We start from the raw sequence: 21,712 nt of genomic DNA on the forward strand, positions 1-21,712 counted from the left end.
GAGAAATAGAGAATGGACAGTAAATGGGTGGACACTATAAAATGTTGGTGAAAAAAGGGACCTGGGGATTCCAATCCATAGCTCCCTGAAAGTGGCAACATGAGTTGATAGGGTGGTGAAGAAAGCATTTGGCATGCCTTCAGAGAATATTAAAGTTGAGGTGTCTTGTTGCAAATTTACAAAACTCTGGTTAGGCCACACCTGGAGTATTGTGTGCAGATGTGGTTATTGACCGTGGGGGGGGGGGAGGGGGGTGGGGGGATGTGGTTGTGCTGGAGAGAGTGCAGAGGAAGCTCCCGGGGATGTTGCCTGGATTGGAGGATTTATGGGGAGAGATTGGATTGGCTGAGTTTATCACCCAGGAGTAAAGAAGGCTGAAGGGTGACCTGATAAAGTTATGTGAAATTGTAAGAAGCAGAGTCAGTAGATAATCAAAATCTTTTTCCTGTTGTAGGGGGTATCAAAAACAAGTCAGTACAGGTTTAAGGTGAAAGGAAGGAGCTTTAAAAGGGATTTGAGGGGAATTTTTTTTGATCGTTGGAATGTACTGTTAGAGGAGGAATCAGGTACAATCACTATGTTTGAGAGACATTTTGACAGGCTCATAAGTAGGCAAGACAGAGCAGGATTGTCAGCAAATGGGATTAGTGTAGGTGGGTGAAAAGGTCAGCATGAACGTGGTGGACTGAAGGCCCTTTTATTGTGCCGTAAAGCTCAGTGTCTTGAAGACACTGATATGCATTTCTTTGCAGTTCATTTGAACAGCACACGAAGGAGTTATATGCTAATGGTGAAACGTGTCCCTTAATTTGTGCACAGGATAATTGCACAGTTGAAGTCTGCTTGATGCTTATTGCACGGAGTCAAGGGACGGGCTGTGGTGGGTTAGGTGGCTACACAGCCCCTCCAGCATTTACCCCCGTCATCCACTATCACAGCAGGTGTATGCTGCTGCCTCTGAATGGGAGATGAGCTGTTAAAGTGTAAGCCAGCCCATGCGTTGTCACAGGGAGCCCAGAGGCTGACGCTCACAGACATTCATCGGCTCTCTACACAGAGTCACTGCTGGGATCCTGCAACAGGTTAGAAATGGTGCAAGGACCCAGGGTGCATTCATTTCAATGGGAATGGCAGGGCTTTGGGGCTGATGTGAAGGGAACATTAAAAAAAAATGTCATGTTTAATTTGATCGAAGAAGTTTAAAATGTCCAAAATAAGAATTTTAGGAGTTTTGTTTCTCGTTTTAAATTTTTTTTTAAATTATTTTTATTTTTCATTACTTCAATCTTAAAAATATTAATAGTGCCTAATTATTGGCTATTTAAACCTATTTATGAGAACGTTGCTTGGACACGAGGTACAATCATCCTTGGAAAGAGAATGAGGAATGATTTTATACAGGTGTATAAAATTATGAGGGGCATATTTAGGGTGAATGCAGTTTCCCTTTTTCCCACGGAAAAAGAACCAAAAAACTAGAGGGCTTAAGTTTAAGGCCGGGGTTCCATGAGAGGCAACTTTTTCACCTAGAGGGTGGTGAGTATATGGAACAAGCTGCCAGAGGGAGTGGCTGAGACAAACTGCAGAGAGTTGTGGACACAGCTCAGCACATCATGGGAACAAGCCTCCCTTCCATGGACACTGTCTACACTTCCCTCTGTCTCAGTAAATCAGTTAGCACAATCAAAGACCCCTACCGCCCCAGACATTCTCTCTTCTCCCCTCTCCCCACAGGCAGAAGTTATAAAAGCCTGAAAGCGTGTTACCACCAGGCCCAAGGACAGCTTCTATCCTGGTGTTACCAGACTTGAGTGGACCTCTTGTACGATAAGATGGACCCCTGGCCTCACAATCTACCTCATTATGATCTTGCACTTTATCGTTTACCTGCACTGCTCTTTTTCGGTAGCTTTTACACTTTTTTCTGCATCGTTATACTAGCTCAGTGCATCGTTTGATCTGTATGTACAGTATACAAGTCAAGCTTTTCACTGTATCTTGGTACATGTGGAAATACTAAGCCAATACCAATACCATAATGACATTTAAAACACATTTAGTTAAGTACATAGATAGGAACGGTTTGGAGGGATATGGGCCAAATGCAGGCAAACGGGGACTAGCTTATTTGGGCCCTTTGGTCAGCATGGACCAGTTGGGCCAAAGGCCTGTTTCCATGCTGCATTACCCTATGACTGTGTGACTATTGATAATGATTTGAAGTTTAGACAGCCAGTGAAGCTGTGGTAGGGCTTTGCCAGCTGTCAAGACTGTTTAGGGTGTTTAGAGGTGGTCCTTCCTCAGTGCTCCTGCCATTGGTCAGTTCACCTTATGTTAGAAAGAAAAGCCCTCAGCATAGGGCAGGGACATTTGGGAATGGCTAAGGTTTTTCTAACACGCAAACTTCAGCCTAATCTGACCGAACAGCTCTCCCCCCATGTACAAAGTAATTTTTACATGTTGCATTTCTATTTGCAGTCAAAGTACATCCGATCCACACGGCACATAATTGTTTCTCTGTAGGGGACCGCAATAGTGAAACCTGCACAAAGCAAGATCCCACTAACATCAAAGGTGTTTCTACTTGGTAATATGACGGTGTATATGACTTGGAATATTAAGAGGAACCTTTACTTCACTGAACACTTGAAGCCCCCCAAGAATAAGGTAGGGACTCAGCTGAATAGTGGCCTTCAGACTGTGCAGAACTCCCTCTGAACTGCACGTCAGTTTGGATTTAGTATGCTTCAGGGACCCACAACTCATGACATCATAACTCATCAGACATAGGAACAGAATTAGGCCATTTGGCCCATTGAGTCTGCTCTGCCACTCTCCTGCCTTCTGCCCATAACCTTTGACACCCTGACTAACCAAGAACCTATCAACCTCCACTTTAAATATACCCAATGATTTGGCCTCCACAGCTGTCTGTGGGAATGATTTCTACAGATTCACTACCCTCTGGCTAAAGAAATTCCACCTCATCTCTATTTTAAAGTGATGTCCTACTATTCTGAGGCGGTGCCCTCTGGTCCTAGACTTTCCCATTGTAGGAGTCATCCTCTCCTCATCCACTCTAGCTAGACCTTTCAATATATGATAGATTTTAATGACCCTCCCCAATGCTTCTAAACTCGAGTGAGTACAGGCCCAGAGCCACCAAATGGCCCTCATACATTATTGATTCCAAGGGCAAGCATGCTGCTAACTAGGTTACAGGTGACACCTCATATAAGCACCAGTCAGCGCAGATTCTAAACCTGTGATCATAGTGTCCCTGTTGAATTATACATGTTCTGTATCACTTGGACGTCTTATTTAAACTGACCCATCTGCTTTGTTCCAGGTTCACAATGAGTCACTTGGGTGGTTCGCAGAGAACTGACCCTTCCCACATACAGACAGCTGAAGACAAAGGTTTACTAATTTTGCTCGTGCAGGCAGAGAGCAGATGTTGCAGCTGGCTCCAGTCTGACACATGGCCCCTGAGGTGTCCGTTTTGATTTGGATGCCCGACTGGAGCTCACACTTTGTCAGAGGGCCAAGATGAAAGCTGAGAAGTACTACAGCATCGGGCTTGTTTACTGATCACCAACAAGACACCAAGTGAGTCTGCTGCCATGATCCAGAAAGAAGCCAAAATGCACAGAGACAGCATCGAAAGGCAAGGATCTGTTGCATTAATCAGAGACTTGCGCTACATGCATACTCTAAGTGACCCCAGCACCTCATACGCCAAGCTTGCTCAACATACCTACTAACCAGTCAACTGCTGGGTAGCCACCACACCCTATGGGTCCTCAAAGTGCTTTACTTTATGATAAATAAGCGTGTTTTTTTATTAAAAATTGCACATTAAAATTTGCGCTCCTCCCTCAAGAGTTTGCTCGCATTTAGAGGTTGTCCTTGAAGAGTTGACTTTGTTCTGGAACATTGTCGTTCTTTATGGGCAGTACGGTGGCACAGCGGGTCAAGCCGCTGCCTCACAGCTCCAGAGACCCAGGTTCGATCCCGACCTTGGGTGCTGTCTGTGTGAAGTTTACACATTTCCCCTGTGACTGTGTAGCTTTCCCCTGAGTGCTCTGGTCTCCTCCCACATCCCAACAATGTGCAGGTTGGTGGGGTAATTAGCTGCTGAAAATTATCCCGAGAGTGTGGGTAGGGGGTATCTGGTGGGGAATAATGAGAACATGGAGAGAATAGATTACAGGGGAATACACTGGCATTGAATTGAATGACCTCTTTTGTTTTGTATCAGAATATGAAAAAAGATGGCCAAAATTGAAGATGTGACTAAACACATTGTTGAGGGTAGAGCAGTAGATGTAGTGTATATGGATTTCAGCAAGGCATTTGATAAAGTACCCCATGCAAGGCTTATTGAGAAAGTAAGGAGGCATGGGATCCAAGGGGACCTTGCTTTGTGGAGCCAGAATTGGCTTGCCCACAGAAGGGAAAGAGTGGTTGTAGACGGGTCACATTCTGCATGGAGGTCAGTGACCAGTGGTGTGCCTCAGGGATCTGGGACCCCTTCTCTTCGTGATTTTTATAAATGACCTGGATGAGGAAGTGGAAGGATGGGTTAGTAAATTTGCTGATGATATAAAGGTTGGGGGTGTTGTGGATAATGTGGAGGGCTGTCAGAGGTTACAGCAGGACTTCAATAGGATGCAAAACTGGGCTAAGAAGTGGCAGATGGAGTTCAACCCAGATAAGTGTGAGGTGGTTGATTTTGGTAGGTCAAATATGATGGCAGAATATAGTATTAATGGTAAGACTCTTGGCAGTGTGGAGGATCAGAGAGATCTTGGGGTCCGAGTCCATAGGACACTTAAAGCTGCTGCGCAGGTTGACTCTGTAGTTAAGAAGGCGTACAGTGCATTGGCCTTCATCAATCAGGGGATTGAGTTCAAGAGCCGAGAGGTAATGTCACAGCTATATAGGACCCTGGTCAGACCCCACTTGGAGTGCTGTGCTCAATTCTGGTCGCCTCACTACCAGAAGGATGTGGAAGCCATAGAAAGGGTGCAGAGGAGATTTACAAGGATCTTGCCTGGACTGGGGAGCATGCCTTATGAGAATAGGTTGAGTGAACTCAGCCTTTCCTCCTTGGAGCGATGGAGGATGAGAGGTGACCTGATAGAGTTGTATAAGATAATGGGAGGCATTGATCGTGTGGATAGTCAGAGGCTTTTTCCCAGGGCTGAAATGGCTAACACGAGAGGGCACAGTTTTAAGGTGCTTGGAAGTAGGTACAGAGGAGATGTCAGGGGTAAGTTTTTTACGCAGAGAGTGGTGAGTACGTGGAATGGGCTATCGGCTATGGTGGTGGAGTCAGATACGATAGGGTCCTTTAAGAGACTCCTAGACAGGTACATGGAGCTCAGAAAAATAGAGGGCTATGGGTAACCCTAAGTAATTTCTGTGGTAAGGACATGCTCGACACAGCTTTGTGGGCTGAAGGGCCTGTACTGTGCTGTAGGCTTTCTATGTTTTCATGTTTCTAAAATGTCCAACCAATTCTACTCAACCTGACGTCCACAAAAGGAGACTCCATTTAGCAAATGTCACTGGCATGTTATTATGCCTTGTCTGCATTCCTGTCTCCCTCCTTAAAACAGGACCATTGTTTGACTTACTTGTAATGGTCAATAAAACCATTTATTAAATATAATTGTGATGGTCCTCCCCCAGTTAAGACAGGCTGGCTTCAAAGGTGGGCCACCATCTCCTCCTTGACCTACAATGAACCAATCAGCAAGGACTGAACATCAGCCATGTGACCTCGCTGACCTAGAAGAGGTGTGAGCATAGAGCTGGCAGTTGGGACTAGGCCAACATTTGGAGATTTGACAACAACAGTGCTTTGGCTGAATGGTCTATACTGGAACTTCTAATGTAATTCCATGCCAATGAATAGGTCAAGCTTGGTCAAGTTCAGGCCCGAACTTTTGAGGAGAATAGCCTCTCTCTAACCCAGCATGAGGTGCTGGTGTGACCTCCTTTAAGAATCCACCACCTATCTTTTCTCCTCCACCACACCATCTACCATCCACCCTAAGGAGCAGCTCCATTCCTCCAGATGCTGTACATGAGGAGCTCCTGCCTATGCCCAAACTGTGAACTGACACCTTCTACCTCAGTAGCATGTTGATAGATACCTCAGCAGTACCCATCCATGTACGACAGCCAGGAATCCAGATGTGGAATCCATGAGTGGAGGACATCAGCCCAACAGTTGTTTCTCATCTCGGGGGATGTGAAAGTTCCTGAGGCACCACTGGGGTCCTTCCAAATGGTGTCCTGGCCAACATTCCTCCCTCAATCAACACTACCCAAATCTTATGCCACCTACCACTGGTGAGGATGACCTCACCCCTTTCTCAATCTCAGCAGGGATTGCCAGCTCTGGTAAGGTTTTGTCACATGACCTTTTGGTGCCATCCACTCCTGCTATTGGTCATCCATCCTGCCAATCTTCCCAGAGGTGATCAGAAAGCGAATAGACTCTCCAATTCTTGATTATTTGTCAATTAACACACCCTTGACTCCCCTGCACCCCTGCATGTATCCCATCTCTAAAACTTACTGCAATATAAGATTTTAAAGAACACCTCAATTTTCTTTGAATACACTGTTGACTTTGCTCATAAAGCACCCTGAAGATTTGTCTTTAGTTCCAAGTGGCCCCTGCTCATTTCTGGAGGTTTGACAATTCTATTTCTAGTTCTGGGAGCCTCGGCAGAGTTAGCTAGTGGTGGAGTGGGAAATAGTTTGAGCTTAGTTGCTACAGTCAATTTCTACAGTCTGGGGAAACGATGGATTGAGTGATTGAAGAAGGAATATGCTTACCGGAACAAGCAAGGGATTTATAGTGATTTATAAAGACAACTCAGGGATGTAGCAGGTAGTGAGGCTGCCTCACAGCTCCAGTGACCCAGGTTCAATCCCAACCTCGGCTGCTGTCTATGTGGAGTTTGCAAGTTCTCCCAGTGGCCAAGTGGGTTTCCCCTGGATGCTCCACATCCCAAAGTCATGCAGGGTCAGTGGGCTAATTGGCCGCTGTAAGTTGTCCACAATGTGTGGGTGTGTGTTGGGAAAACCAATGGAAATCAATAGAAAGATTAATATTGAAAGGAAGTAAATTGGACTGTTTGGATTGCTCTGAGAGCAGGCATAGACCGAATGGGCAGAATGGCCTCCTTCTACGTGATAAGGAAATATGAGAAGTGGTGGTGTAGGGACTCAGTGCTGCAGTCTACCATTTCGAGAGAAAGCAGGACACTGGCAGACTAGAGAGGTTGCACATCTCAAATGCAGGCTTCACAATCCATTCCCAAAATTAAAACCACACTGTGCTTTCAAAACCTCGAACCCTTTTGCGCAAGTTTGCATCAGAGAGAACAAAAGCAAGTGCAGATCAATTCTGAAGTGATAAAGGGCCAGGGGAAACGATTGGATGGTGGAGGGTGGGGGGAGGTGGGGTGGGGGTGGAAGTGCGCCTGGGGTCCATTTTACGTCAGTTATTCTGATAAAGTGAGCAGGGTCGCTGACGACTCACATGTTTTATGAAGAGCACTGCCAGTCGCTCTGGTTCCTCTAGGCATTTCTCCAGCTCGCCTAAGAAATAGCTGTGAATGAAAGATAGATAATTTAATAATGATCGGCCCCGCACATCATTGTCCGCCAGGATTCCTGTCGGTACAGCACGATGGAAAACCAAATTCTCATCAAGGGAACGGGGCTTTTACAGGACATGCTTCAAAAATGCCAAATAAATGAACCAGAACCAAAAATACTGCAAATGCGGGAAATGCAAAGTAAGATCAAAAAACACTGGAAACAGTCAGCAAGTTAGATAGCATCTGTAGAGAGCAAACCAGAGTGTCAGATTCACATCAGATCTTTGTTTGGCCTCTCTCCGTGCCCCTCGAATCACTGGTGGTTCAAAGGTTTGTCATCGGCACCTGGGGTATATTCGCTAACTCTGCCTCCACACTCTCTGAGGTGGAGCATTCCAAAGTTTCGGAATCCTCAGAGAAGAAATTGCTCCTTGTGTCCATCTGAAATGTGAGGTGAGACTCTTCACTTTGGAACTATCCTCCCTAGTCCTTTCTAGTTAACTATCCCCCACCACCACCACCACTCTCAGTACCCAGCCTGTCAAAACCCCTCAGGATATTTGTATTTCAATGAAGTCACCTCTCATTCTCTTGAATTCCAATGTGTCAGAACCAATCAACCTCACTTCTGACATCTGCCTCTCCATCCCAGGAGACACCCAGTGAAACATCTCTGCACAGTCTCCAATGCAAGTACATCTGTCCTGAAACATGGAGACCAGAACTGTATACAGTACTCCAGGTACGGTCTCACTCGTACCCTGTAAAGTTGCATCAAAACCTCACCACTCCTATATAGTAAAAGCCAACATCCCATCTGCCTTCCTGAATACTTGCTGTATCCGCACGCTAATTTGTTACGTTTCATGTTCTATGATCTCCAGATCTCTTTCAGTTCTCCAAAGACCACCAAAGAGAACACCTCTGTTCAGTCCACCGGGGTAATGTTGGACATCCAGTCAGCTGTCAGTTTAATTTCCATCCAACTTCCACTCTGATCTCTCTGCCTTCAACCTCCCACACTGTCCCAATATAATCTCAGAGTACAGCATCTTATCTTCCTCTACAGCCCTCAGGAACCCAACAACATTCAGATAACCATTCTGTCACAGACATTTCCTTTGTTCCTTTTTTGACTTCTGATTAAGGGTGTTGGGCCTGAAATGCCTCCACAGATACTGCCTGCCCTGGTGAGTGTTTCCATCAATTTATGATTTTTATGTTCATTGTTTTTACTATTTGCTTAGCTCATTATGATACCTTTGAGGTTACCTTACTGTTGTTCGACTCACACTGCCAGCAAGCTGAGTTAACACCTGAGAGGGGAGGCTATTCAGCCCCTAGAGCTGAATTGCCTCCCCTCTCAACTGTAACAACAGTGTGAGCCATGAGTTCACTATAAATGTGTGAACTGACACCAGACATCCACCTTATACATTTGGTTAACAACTGATGTTGCCTCAACTGTTGCTTGGAGAAGGGAGATCCAAACTTGTCTGCATATCTCCAAACAAGTGCTTGTTATCCACTCCTGCCCCTTGGTTTCAATGTTTAGACTCTACCGAATTAACATCTGGGTCACTCAGATCACAACAGGCCTTGAAAGGGTGGAGGGGCGTAGGTGTTTCTACTTGTGATGGGGCCCAAATGAACAAAATAGTCACTGATAAATCCAGTAGGATATACAGGAAAGACATCTTCACCCTGAGAGGTGCAATGAATGCGGAACTTGTTCCTCGAGCAAGGGATTGAGTAGCGGAAGTAATTTTCATGGGAAAGTTGGATACGCCCACAGGGCCAAAAGCATTTGGTGAGATGTAGAGGAGACTGATGTGGAGTATGATCACCAGAAGGGACCAGTTGGGCCAAATGGCCTAAACCTGTGCTCCTGGAATACTTATGTAATGTGGCCTTTAAGGCTTTAGGCAGCACAGTGGCAAAGCAGGTAGAGCTGCCGCCCGACAGCTCCAGAGACATGGCTTCGATCCTGACCTTTGGTGCTGTCTGTGTGGAGTGTGCACGCTCTCCCTGCAGTTTCCCCTAGGTGCTCTGCTTTCTTCCTATATCCCAATAATGTGTGTGAGGGTGGGGGTTAATTCGCTCATGTGAATCACCCTGAATGCAGGTGGGTGACAGCAACACTAGGAGGGAGTTAATGGGCAAGTGAGAGACAATAGGTTGCAATGACAAAAGAAGGCAAATGTGACGGTTTTGAGAGCTAGTATAGATGTTATGGACCAAATGGTCTCTTTATAGATTGTAATACAATGTGCGACAAAAATATCAACCACTAGAGTATGTTTCCATTGGTCGCAGTCACATGCAATTTAACATGCCATTCTAAAAACATGTCAAAAGATGACATGGCCTCACAAAAGAGGACACAGGTCCTAAAAAGCAGGCAATCTTATTGCCATATGGAATGGGAGTCAATGATATGAATACAAATAATCACACTACTAAGGCAATTGGACCAAACAATGCCCTTATCCAAATTTAAATCCCTAAATGGTAAAAGAGGCAGGAGCCATTTGCCTGCCTGGAGCATAGACTCTGGAGATCACATATTCGAAATCCTGAGTGCAGTCAGTAAAAGCAGAAGGAATAGGGGCTCTCGTTCTCCATATGTCCTTCTAGAGGGAGTAAGGTTTTAGATTGAGAAGACTGGCCTTCTCAAGGCTAGGAAAGTGCGAATGGAACATTGACTGTGCAAGGTTTAATTGTGAGATAAATTGGGGTCCAGAAATGCTTCCCTCTCCTACCCCTGAAAGATGTCCTTATCTGCTGCCCAACCATTACTGATGAGACTGACAGAGAGGGGAAATCACTAGGCATGTGTGAGAGAATTGCTTACAGGGAAGTACTCAGAGAGTCAGCACAGATCTGATGGGCCAAATGGCTTCCCTCTATTTCATAGGAAAATATGAAAAGAATATGTTTAACTGCATTTTATTAAAAACTGCTCTCTAATTTGCTACTTGGAGATTAATCCTTCTATTTAAAAAAAAACTCTTTCTCACAGCAGCAGCAGATAATCAGTTTCTGAGAGATAAACAATTTTTAATTAATCTACTGTTTCAAAAATAATATATTTTTACCATTGCCTCATGGCAGTTAGGGGAATTAAACACAGTTCTGCTGCCCTTGGGACCACTTCGGTCCGTGCTGGAGATACTTAATTTAGAACCGCACATATAGCATGGCTCACATCTCTGCCCTAATCCCATTCATACAACTGGGAGCAGCATGTTGAATTGGGTCCAAAAGTTGCTGCCTTGTGAAATGTCTGATATTTGTACCAAACAAGGGTCTGTTGCTACGAAATATCATGGTGCACTCCAGTCGCCTCTTCCTGTTGTGAACATTACATTACCAGCCTGAACCTAGTTCAGGGAGACTCTGTTTGTCACCAGGTTCACCACACCTTCAGACACAGCCTCACCTTTTCTTTTCCTTGTTCCCCACACAGTCTGGATTCTTCATCCCTCTACCCTCAGTTAATCCATCCTACTCTTTTAAATACTAGTTCCTTTCTCTTCTGACTCCTTCCAGGGTATGGTAGCCTAACAGCACGGTAGTATAGCAGTTGGCGCAACACTTCACAGCACCAGCGATCACTGATCAGGTTTAAGTTCCTGCCTCTGTCTGTAAGGAGTTTATACATTCTCCCTGTGACCACATGGGTTTCCTCTGGGTGATCTGGTTTCCTCCCACATTCCAAAGACGTACAGGTTGGGGTTACTAAGTTGTGTGTATAATACGTTGGCACCAGCAGCATGGCGCCACTTGCGGGCTGCCCCCAGCGCATCTCGGACTGTGCCGGACATTGATACAAACAAAAGATTTCACTGTATGTTTCACCGTTTCGATGTAAGTGTGACAAATAAAGCTAATCTCTAACTCTGCTGGGATGGATGGGGTGTGAGAGGCAGTACTGATAAGTGTGAGACTGATTTTCATTTCCCCTGCCCATGGGAAACCAAAGGCATGGCGTGCCGACTTTACACTGTACAACAGCAGGCAGCAAGGAGTAAAATTAGGCACAATTCCACTCAGTTCAGAAAGAGGTTGGCATAGAATCAGAATCCAACAAGAGAGTGTGAATTCCTGGCTGCAACAGCTCTCCAAATCAGCTGCAGGACGTTTTGTGAGGTATGAGTGTGGTCCTTTTCACACACGATCTGTGCAAGCGCGCGCACACACACATGCACACACACTCATTCAAACTTTGCACCTGAACCACTAGGCTGCAAAGATAAGTGAAAGTAAAAGTGGAGCCATTTGTACAGACAGTTGCAATGGCTCAGAATGAGATCGGCTTTATACTCTTCAAAATATGCAAAGGAAAAAAAAAGCAGCAAGTTAAATTGATGGTGAAAAAGCTAGCACATGAGTTCAAAGAAGTCCCAAACAAAAATGTTCCTCATGAACGCAAGAGATTACGCAGATGATGGAAAACTTGAACAACACACACAAAATGCTGTCAGAGCTCAGCAAGCCAGGCAGCATTATGGAGGGGAATAAAGCCAATGTTTTGGTCCGAAACCCTTCATCTCTTGGCCTGAAACGTCGACTGTTCATTCCTGAAACTTCAATAAAAGTTGCCTGATCAGCTGTGTTCTGCCAGCATTTTGTGCGTTGCTCAAGAATGTTCATTTGTAAAAGAACTTGCGAGCTTTAGCGCCTTTCAGTAGCTCGGGACATCCAAGGTGCTTTATAGCCAATGGAGTTTGTATTGAAGAGTGGTCGCTATTTCATCATAGGAAACAAGGCAGGCACTTTTGCGCACAGCAAACTCCCAAAGAAAGCAACGTGACAATCACTTACTTCAGAATTGCTTGTGAGGAGAAATACTGAGTAGGATCTGGAACTTCTTCAGAAAACTACCATCCAGCACAGACACCTCTCTGAATGGCAGCACCTCCATCAAAGCAGCACTTTGGGATGTTTCTACTTAATACTCTGGAGTCAGCTTTGAACCCCCAGATTTATCACTGTGAGCATGACCACTAGGCAAGGCTGGTACAGGTGGGAGAGAGGAACAGGGCTTGTTTTGCTGCTGGTTGTGTTCTGTGTTGTTCTGCCGAGCATTGTGGGTATGCTGTGTTGGCGCTGGACTGTGTAGCGACACTTGCGGGCTGCCCCCAGCACACCCTTGAGTGTTTTGGTTGTTTACACAAATGACGCATTTCACTCTATGTTTCGATGTACTCAGGACAAATAATAATCTTGAATCGAATCTTGAACATAGAGGGGAAAACAATTGTCAATTTGCCAATAGTTGAATTGTAAATTAGAAAAGGAATCAATGTCGGAAGACTGGAGAGATGATATCTAGAAGTTGAGAGCTGCCTGTCAAGGTTTGAGGAGCACACAACACCGAAGATGCCGTATCACAGCGGAGCCTTTCCGTCGCACCTCCTGCAATAGCGCTGCCTGAAGAGAAAGATGGGTCTCCCCTCACAATCGCTCTGAAGGCCTGGTTCAGAGTGAACATCTTCTGGAGAACAGCGCGAGGACCAAAGTTCCAGAAGTGGCGCCCAGGAAACTGCTGAACACCCCTGGAGCCAAGGTGCATGTCTGAACCTGCGCCGTGCCAAATGCACAGAGGGCTCGTCAGCAAGCCCCAGGTTTTCCTTTATGCTATTCATCAACAATACGCCACTTTAGGCACCAAAACAAGGCTCTGGCAGATCTAATTTCTAACAAATAAATTCAAATGGCCTCAGATTTAGTGATATGGAAAATGTCACTTGTACTAAGGATGCGGCATCAGTCTTTAGGTCAGACATTGACAGGGGGCTTCAGAGGTAATTTGGGTCAATGTGATGGTTACCACAAAGACAGTGTTTGGTTTCGCTCAAATGCTGCAGCAACTGACTGAATGAACACTGGCTGAAATATCCAAGGATCAGGCTGGAATTGAGTCCCCGTATCTCGTTTTGGGCACAGGTCGAACAACAGTGCAGTGCACAGCTTCCCTGTTACAGGTGAGCAGTCTGCCTTCCAGCTGGATTCTGAAAGACCAACTTCTGTACCTGTGCTAGAAGTCAAGTTCCTTCTTCTGTCTCATCACTCAAACCGAAGAACATGGTTCGGTGGGGCCTCTCCCACATCTGCTACGGCTAAAACCTGGAGCTCCCTCCCCCACAGTACTGTGGGAGCACTTTCACCAGAAGGACTGGAGTGGTTCAAGAAGGTGGCTCACCCCAACCCTCTGAAGGGGCATTTCATGATGGGCAATAAATGCTGGTATTAATGGTGATGCACAGACCTCAACAATTAACAAAAAGGCTTGCTCTATAATTGCCTAGTGACATCTTCTCATCGTTTTGGTCAATTTGGGGCAGCATGATACTGTAGCAGTTAGCGTAACGCTATTATTGCGCCAGTGACTCGGCTTCAATTCACCGCTGTCTGTAAGGAGTTTGTACGTTCTACCCATGACTGTGTGTGTTTCCTCTGGGTGCTCCAATTTCCTCCCATATTCCAAAGATGTACAGGTTAATTGGTCACATGGGTGTAATTGGCTGGCACAAACTCATTGGGCTCGAAGGGCCTGTTACCGTGCTGAATCTCTAAATAAATAAAAATAATTAATTCCTAAACCAACCCACCCATAGCAAGTCAACCCACACCCAATCTGCTGTGGATGCTTTTGACCAAGACAGCTTCAATCAGTATTCTTACCAAGATGCAAAAAGGGTATTTCAAAGAGGCCACTTAAAAAAATAATTGTTTTGAGATGCAGACAAGCCTAGGATTACAGGTACATGGTTCCCTGAAAGTGTCATTGCAGGTAGACAGGGTGGTGGAGAAGGTTTTTGACACACTGGCCTTCATCAGTCAGGGAAATGAGCATAGATACTGGGAAGTTATGTTGCAGTTGTACAAGACGTTGGTGAGGCTGCATTTGGAATATTGTGTTCAGTTTCAGCGACCCAGAAAAGAGTGCAGAAAAAATTTACAGGGATGTTGCTGGGTGTCAAGGGACTAAGTTGTAGAGAGATGTTGAGCAGGTTGTGAATTTATTCACCAGATCATAGAAGAATGAGGTGTGATCACACTACCACTCTGCGTTCAACACTATCATCCCTTCATAATTCATCACTAAGCTCCAAGACCTAGGCCTCAAAACCTCCTTGTACAATTGAACCCTCAACTTCCTCACTTGTCGACCCCAGTCAGTTCAGATTGGCAACAGCATCCTCCACGATCTCCATCAGCACAGGTGCACCACAAGGCTGTGTGCTTAGCCCCTGCTTTATACTAATGATTGTGAGGCCAAGTGCAGCTTAGCCTCACAAATGCCATATTTAAGTTTGCTGACGACACCCCACTTTTGTTGCCCAGGTCAAAGGTGGTGGCAATTTGGTATATAGAAGGGAGACTGAAAATCTGTTTGAGTGGTGCTACAACACCAACCTCTTATTCAATGTCAGTAAAACCAAAGAGCTGATTATCGACTACAGGAAGAAAAACCCAGGGTCATTAGGGGATCAGAGGTGGAGAGGGTCAGTGACTTTAATTTCCTTGACATTATCATATCAGAAGATCTGTCCTGGGACGAGCACATAAGTTCATCGCAAAGAAGACACAACAACACCTTTACTGTCTTAGATGTTTGTGTAGATTTGGCATGTAACCTAAAACTTTGACAAACCTCTATAGACGCACAGTGGAGAGTATCCTGACTGGTTGCATGGCAGTCTAGTATGGAAGGACCAATGCCCAGGAATGGAAAAGGAGACAGAAAAGGATGGATACAGCCCACGTCATCACAGGCAAAGCCCACCACACCCACTAAACACCTTTCCATGGAGTGCTGCCACAAGAAAGCAACATCCATCATCAAGGACCCCCACCATCCAGACCATGCTCGCTTCTTGCCATCAGACAGGAGATACAGGAGATACAGGAGCCTTAGGTCTCACAGCACCAGTTTCAGGAGCAATTATTACTCTTCTACCATCAGGATCCAAACCAGTGTGGATAACTTCACTCACCTCAACACTGAACTGATTCCACAATCCATGGACTCACTTTCAAGGACTGTACAGCTCATGTTCTCAGTATTGTTAGTTTTTTTATATGCACAATTTGTCTTCTTTTGCACATGGTTTGTTTATCAGTCCCTATATATAGCTTTTCTACTGTATTTCTTTATATTCCTGTAAATGCTTTCAAGAAAATGAATCTCAAGGTAGTATATGGTAACATATGCATACTTTGATAATAAATTTACTTTTACATTGACTTTGATCTTGTAGAGGTGTAAAAAATCATGAGGGACTAGATAGGTTTAACGTGCACAGTCTTTTTTCCCCCCAGAGTTTGCGAGATACTGTCGGAGTAGTCTAGGTGGGTAACTATGGTGTGTTTTGTGGCTGGTACACAGTGCTGGTGGTGGAGGGAGGGGGTGTTTAGGTTGATGCCCATTGTGGCTGTTTTGTGCTGGATGATGTCAAGCTTCCTGAGAGTGGAGAGTGTTCCATCACGCTCCTGACTTATACTTTGTTGATGGTGGCAAGGCCTTGAGATGTCAGGAGGTGAGTCATTCACCACAGGATCCCCACTCTCTGACCTGCTCTTGCAGCCATTTCATCTACGTAGCTGGTCCCTGGTGGAGTTTCTGGTCAATGGTGACCTCTTGGATGTTGGCAGTGGGGGCCTCAGCAATGGGAATGCCACAGAATGTCCTGGAGTATATGGTTAGAAGGAATGAAGGAGCAATGACTTGTGTTCCTGCAATATTTAGATAAACTTTCTGTTCCAGCACCAATCCCCGGCCTAGTGTTGCAAAATGAGATACAGAGTGAAGTCACACATGCAGAGGTCTCCAAAGTTCTCATGGGGTGAGTGCCATCAGGATGCACTGGGGACCTTTCTGCCCTCATGCTGATCTCTGCGTAACGGTCATTCACCTGAAATACTAACCGTGTTTCTCTCTCCACAGATACTGCCTGACCTGCTGAGTATTTCCAGCTTTTTTTCTGTTTTTATTTCAGATTTACAACCATGGCAGTATTTTGATTTTGAATGGAGTGAAGCTTCCTCTACTCTGGTTCAACGGCATCCCTGATCGTGGGATAATACAGCATGCCCTGTGTTTTCAGTGTGGGAGTCTGGAGCGAGGTGAATCCGCATGGACTCTGTGATGACATTGACATTCTCCTATCGTCAGGGTTTTGACCACAGAATGATAGAACTAAAGAAATTTGCATCCTAAAGATCAGAGCTGGATTTGGATTCAGATAGCAGATATTGAAGGAGAAATCTCTTTAACATCCACTCCTTAAACTTCTGAGAAACAGTGTATCTCCTCTCAGGTGCACAATCAGACAGAAACCTGACGACAAACCAAACAGCATGTGCATAACTCAGTGTCGGCTACTGCGCTGGTCATGTCTTACTGGTAATGGGGACTTCTTACTTTTTGTGCCATTCATAGATCTGGTGAATGTTCCCGAACACTATTTTGTCTTTCCCCTTCATGTCTTCGGGCACTCCTCTTTCATTCATTGTTGCTATATATCCCTGGAAGAGAAAAGAACATATTCTCAGTAGCATGTAGAGGTTGGCATGGCTTAAGAGTTAAAGCATGTATGGTCAGTTACTAATTAGAACTTTAAGTCCAAAATAACAACAGGTCTTCATGTGTTCCCTACTAGACAGCAAGCAATTGTCCAAGGAATCACAGAGACTGGAAGTAGATAGTTGCCTCATTGACTGGAGGCCTGTGACTAGTAAAGTGTCGCAGGGATTGGTGCTGGGTCCATTGTTGTTTGTCATCTATATCAATGATCTGAATGATAATATTGTTAACTGGATCAGCAAATTTGCGGATGACACCAAGATTGGGGGTGTAGTGGACAGTGAGGAAGACTATCGAAGCTTGCAGCAGGATCTGAACCAGCTGGAAAATTGGGCTGAAAAATGGCAGAAGGAATTTAATGCAGACAAGTGTGAGGTGTTGCACTTTGGGAAGGCAAACCAGGGGAGTAGTAGAGCAGAGTGCAGTAGAACAGAGGAATCTGGGAATACAGATCCATAATTTCTTGAAAGTGGCATCACAGGTGGATAGGGTTGTAAAGAAAGCTTTTGGCACATTGACCTTCAATATTCAAAGTATTGAGTACAGGAGTTGTGATGTTATGTTGAATTTGAAAGAGACATTGGTGAGGCCTAATTTGAAGTATTGTGTCCAGTTCTGGTCACCTATCTACCGAAAAGATATCCATATGATTGAAAGAGTACAGAAGATTTACAGGGAAGTTGCCAGGACTTGAGGACCTGAGTTATAGTGAAAGGTTGAATAGGCTAGGATTTTATTCCCCAGAGTGTAGAAGTTTGAGGGGAGAATTGATAGAAGTATTCAAAATTATGACAGGTAGAGATAGAGTAAATGCAAGCAGGCATTTTCCATTGAAGTTGGGTGAGACTAGAATTAGAGATCATAGGGTTAGGGTGAAAGGTGAAATGTTTATGGGGAACATGAGACAGAACTTCTTCATTCAGAGGGTAGTGAGAGTGTGGGAAGAGATGCCAGCGGAAGTGGTGGATATGGGTTCGCTTTCAACACTTAAGAGAAACTTGGATAGGTAAATGGATGGGAGGGGTATGGAGGGCGTTGTTCTCAGTGCAAGTCGATGGGACAAGTCAGAATAATAGTTTGACACAGACTAAGTAAGCCAAAGGGCCTGTTTCTGTGCTGTAGTGTTCTACGACTCTGTGAAAATGAATCAGAAAATTGTTATACAGCGAACATTACAGGCAGGCAGTCGCTGAGTACTGAAGGTCAACTGACTAACATGAGGTGGGTAATTTGCAAGTGTAAAGGCCAAAGACTATGGGAAAGAAACTCAGATTTCCTCAGTTGCTATAGTAATGGCAGGGTTGACCCTGAGCTTCCGGTTCCCTGCCACTTTATACCTCCATTCCACTCCCACTGTAACCTCCTGAACTGAAATACTGAGACCCGATGAAAGCTTTGCACCATCAGGGTGGAGGAGCAACATTTTATATTCCGTCTTGGTAGCCTCCAACCTGATGGTATGAACATCGATTTCTCCTTCTGGTCAACAAATTCCCCCCCCGCCCCCATTCCACACCCTGACTTTTTACCTCTTTTCACCTGCCTATTACTTCTCCTGAGTCCCCTCCTCCTTCCCTTTCTTCTATGGTCCACTCTCCTCTCCGATCAGATTCTTTCTTCTCCAGCCCTTGACCTTTTCCACCCACCTGGCTTCATCTATTACCTTCACACCAGCCTCCTTCCCTTTCCCCCACCTGTTTGTTCTGGCATCTTCCCCCTTCCTTCTCAGTCCTGAGGAAGGGTCATGGCCCAAAACGTCGACTATCTATTCATTCCCACAGATGCTGCCTGACCTGCTGAGTTCCTCCAGCATTTTGTGTGTGTTGTTTTGGATTTCCAGCATCTGCAGAATTTTTCATTTTATGATTTCCAGCATCTCATCTTCTGTCTGGGCATATTGCAGACTTTAGGACACAATATTGAATTCTCCAACTTTAGATATAGCCTTGAAGTAAAACATCAACTGTCCTCTTCCTTTCAAGATGCTGTTTGACCTACTGAGCTCTTCCAGCGCTTTGTGTGTTGAATTTGATTTCTCTATCTGCATTAGTCTTCCACCTGTGACATAACTCAGCTTGTTGTACTTTCCTCTCTTGGAGTGGAGGAGGTGCCCAGCCTGACCTACCAGGTAGCTCCTCCTGCTTTGCATTTTGCAATTCCCTCACTTTTTTGTCTATGATCTCCCTCTTGAATTACTCTCTTTCAGCCAATGTCCAGCTAACCTTACTCACAGCTTATCCCCATGGTCGCCCTGGCTTTACCATATCTGAGGCATCCCACCCTCCCCGCAGCTTTACAAACTTCTCCTAACTCCTTGCCTGTTCTGACAAAGGCTTTTCAATCTGAAACACTGGCTCTGTTTCTCTTCCCGCCTGCTGAGTGTTTCTAGCATTTTTCTGTTTTTGTTATGGTCATGGTTTCTCTTTGTACCTCCTGCCGTATTCAATGCCACTTTAAGTCAACAGAAATAGCAGAGTAGAATGTAATGAATAGTCAGTGGTGCTCCATTTAGCACCAACCAAGGGCAAATTTATACTCAGTTCACTGACACTTTTACTGTCTTTGCCAGCAGGTACTACCACACTGAGCAGCTTCCTGAGGTTTTTGAGGAGTTCTGGTGCAAGTGAGGAAACTGATCAGAGGCTGCTTGGAACCAGAGGTTTCTTTCTTACTTTCTGCCCGTTATGCTGTTGGCCTCCTTCTCTGACAGTATTCAGGGCATCCTTCACCGTGTCAGTTTTCACTACTGCCAGTCATACAAATCCCAGTAGAGACTCAGGAATACCGTCGCACTCAGATGTAGAAGGAATCTTCATTGCTGTGTCTGTAACAGTTTTGTTTTACCATTCATGGTTGTTAGCCCTAAGCTGAACCCCCAAACCCAGAGGACCGGTGGACCACTCATTGTCTGGCCTCTACCCTTTGACCTGTTTGACATGAGTATAAAGCATAATGCCCTGACTCCAGCCAACATCGCTCTCCGGGTTATTAAGGCACGCAAGCCTCTAGACCCTACGACAAGGTGGTGGTCCTCTTGGACGGAACCAGAGGTAATGCAGAGTAGATCACGAGAGGCAGAGAGAAAGGAGTGCTGTAGAGAATTTAGGCACTGGTTTACTAATGAAAGCACTTTCACACGACTATTGCAACTAGAATAATGAAGCTGGAAATACCAATTTACGTTAATGAAAATTGTTAATTGGCTTACTATTGTCACATGTGAAAGACACAGTGAAGATCTTTTGTCTGCGTGCAAGGTCATTCCATACAAAAGTACATCAAGGTAGTACCAAGGGAAAACCAAAGGCAGTCACAGAGAAAATGCAGTGCAAGGGTCATGACGAAGTAGACTGAGAAATCAAGAGCTCATCTTTATCAGAGAGGAAGCCCATTCAATAGTCTTAATTAATAAAGGTACTGAAAGTATGATCAAGACTTCACAAGCTAAAAGGCTTAAGCATCTGATTTCATTAAGATCAGAAAAGTATATAATCGGAAGTAGGAAATATTTCTGTTTCCACTCAACGCATGATAGCCTTTTCAACTTTATTGGCTAGGAGAGCCATTTTATTGAAGTGGAAGGATTCTAATCCACCTATGGTCTTTTACTGGCTCTCCTCCATTATGTCTTGTTTAAGGTTAGAGAAAATAAGAAGTCGGACGTTTGATACATCCTTTAAATTTGAGCAAATCTGGCGACCTTGTATTCAATATTTTCATTTGATTTGATTTATTACTCTTCCAATTTTTTTTTCGAAGTTTTAGATTTGATCAGAAAGTCTTTCCTTTTTTTTGGTCATATCCTCAGAACGGACTGCCCAGTCCCTTTTTTTCCCCTTTTTTCATATAGTGTAGTGGGATTTTTTCCTTCTTCATTTAAAAATTTTAAGTTTTTTTTCTCTCTCCGTGAATTGATAAGAGGAGAATTAGCTGTCTTCCTTTTTATTATATACTACATATTAGCTTAATACTATGTATGATTTTGATAATGTCTATTTCACTTTTAGTTTGTATTGTTATTGATATATATATTTGAGATAATTCTCCTCTTGTTTGTATAAATGCTCTTTTTAAATCAATAAAAAGATTAATAAAGAAAGAAAAGTATATCAATACATAGTGAACTGTACCTCCACTATAAAGCCCAGGTCAGCAACGTATAATTTTTCTGTTTCTACAAGTTCTTGAAGGACGTACCTGTGTTGAAAGAACAAAGTTATCAGTAACATAGAAAAGAGCCTGCTGCTGTACCCATCTCCATTCTACAATATTCTGGTTGCTAACACATCAAGTTTGCCCCAAATTCTCCAGGAATTAATTTAGACCAGGAGATGTAGGATCAGAATTAGGCTATTCATTCCATTGAGTCTCCTCTGACATTCCATCGTGGCTGATATATTATCCCTCTCAACTCCATTATCCTGCCTTCTCCCCGTAAACTTTGACGCTCTTACTAATCAATCTCCGCTTTGAATATATACCTACTGACTTG

The 21,712-nt window shown here is 44.5% G+C and overlaps 1 protein-coding gene across 5 annotated transcripts in view; it reads right to left on the reverse strand.

Annotated features, from left to right (window-relative positions):
* LOC134340113 (rho guanine nucleotide exchange factor 25-like) overlaps nt 1–21,712 on the reverse strand; it is a 331,727-nt gene that overhangs the window by 27,087 nt on the left and 282,928 nt on the right. For all 5 annotated transcript variants that reach the window (XM_063036977.1, XM_063036978.1, XM_063036976.1 and 2 more), the window contains 3 exons: nt 21,351–21,417; nt 17,059–17,162; nt 7,565–7,634 (listed from right to left, as the gene is read on the reverse strand). In XM_063036977.1, coding sequence (XP_062893047.1) covers nt 7,565–7,634; nt 17,059–17,162; nt 21,351–21,417 — 241 coding nt within the window. The remainder of the gene's footprint in view (nt 1–7,564; nt 7,635–17,058; nt 17,163–21,350; nt 21,418–21,712) is intronic.

The sequence above is a fragment of the Mobula hypostoma genome, chromosome X1 (genome assembly GCF_963921235.1).
Source record: "Mobula hypostoma chromosome X1, sMobHyp1.1, whole genome shotgun sequence".
Classification (NCBI taxonomy): domain Eukaryota; kingdom Metazoa; phylum Chordata; class Chondrichthyes; order Myliobatiformes; family Myliobatidae; genus Mobula; species Mobula hypostoma.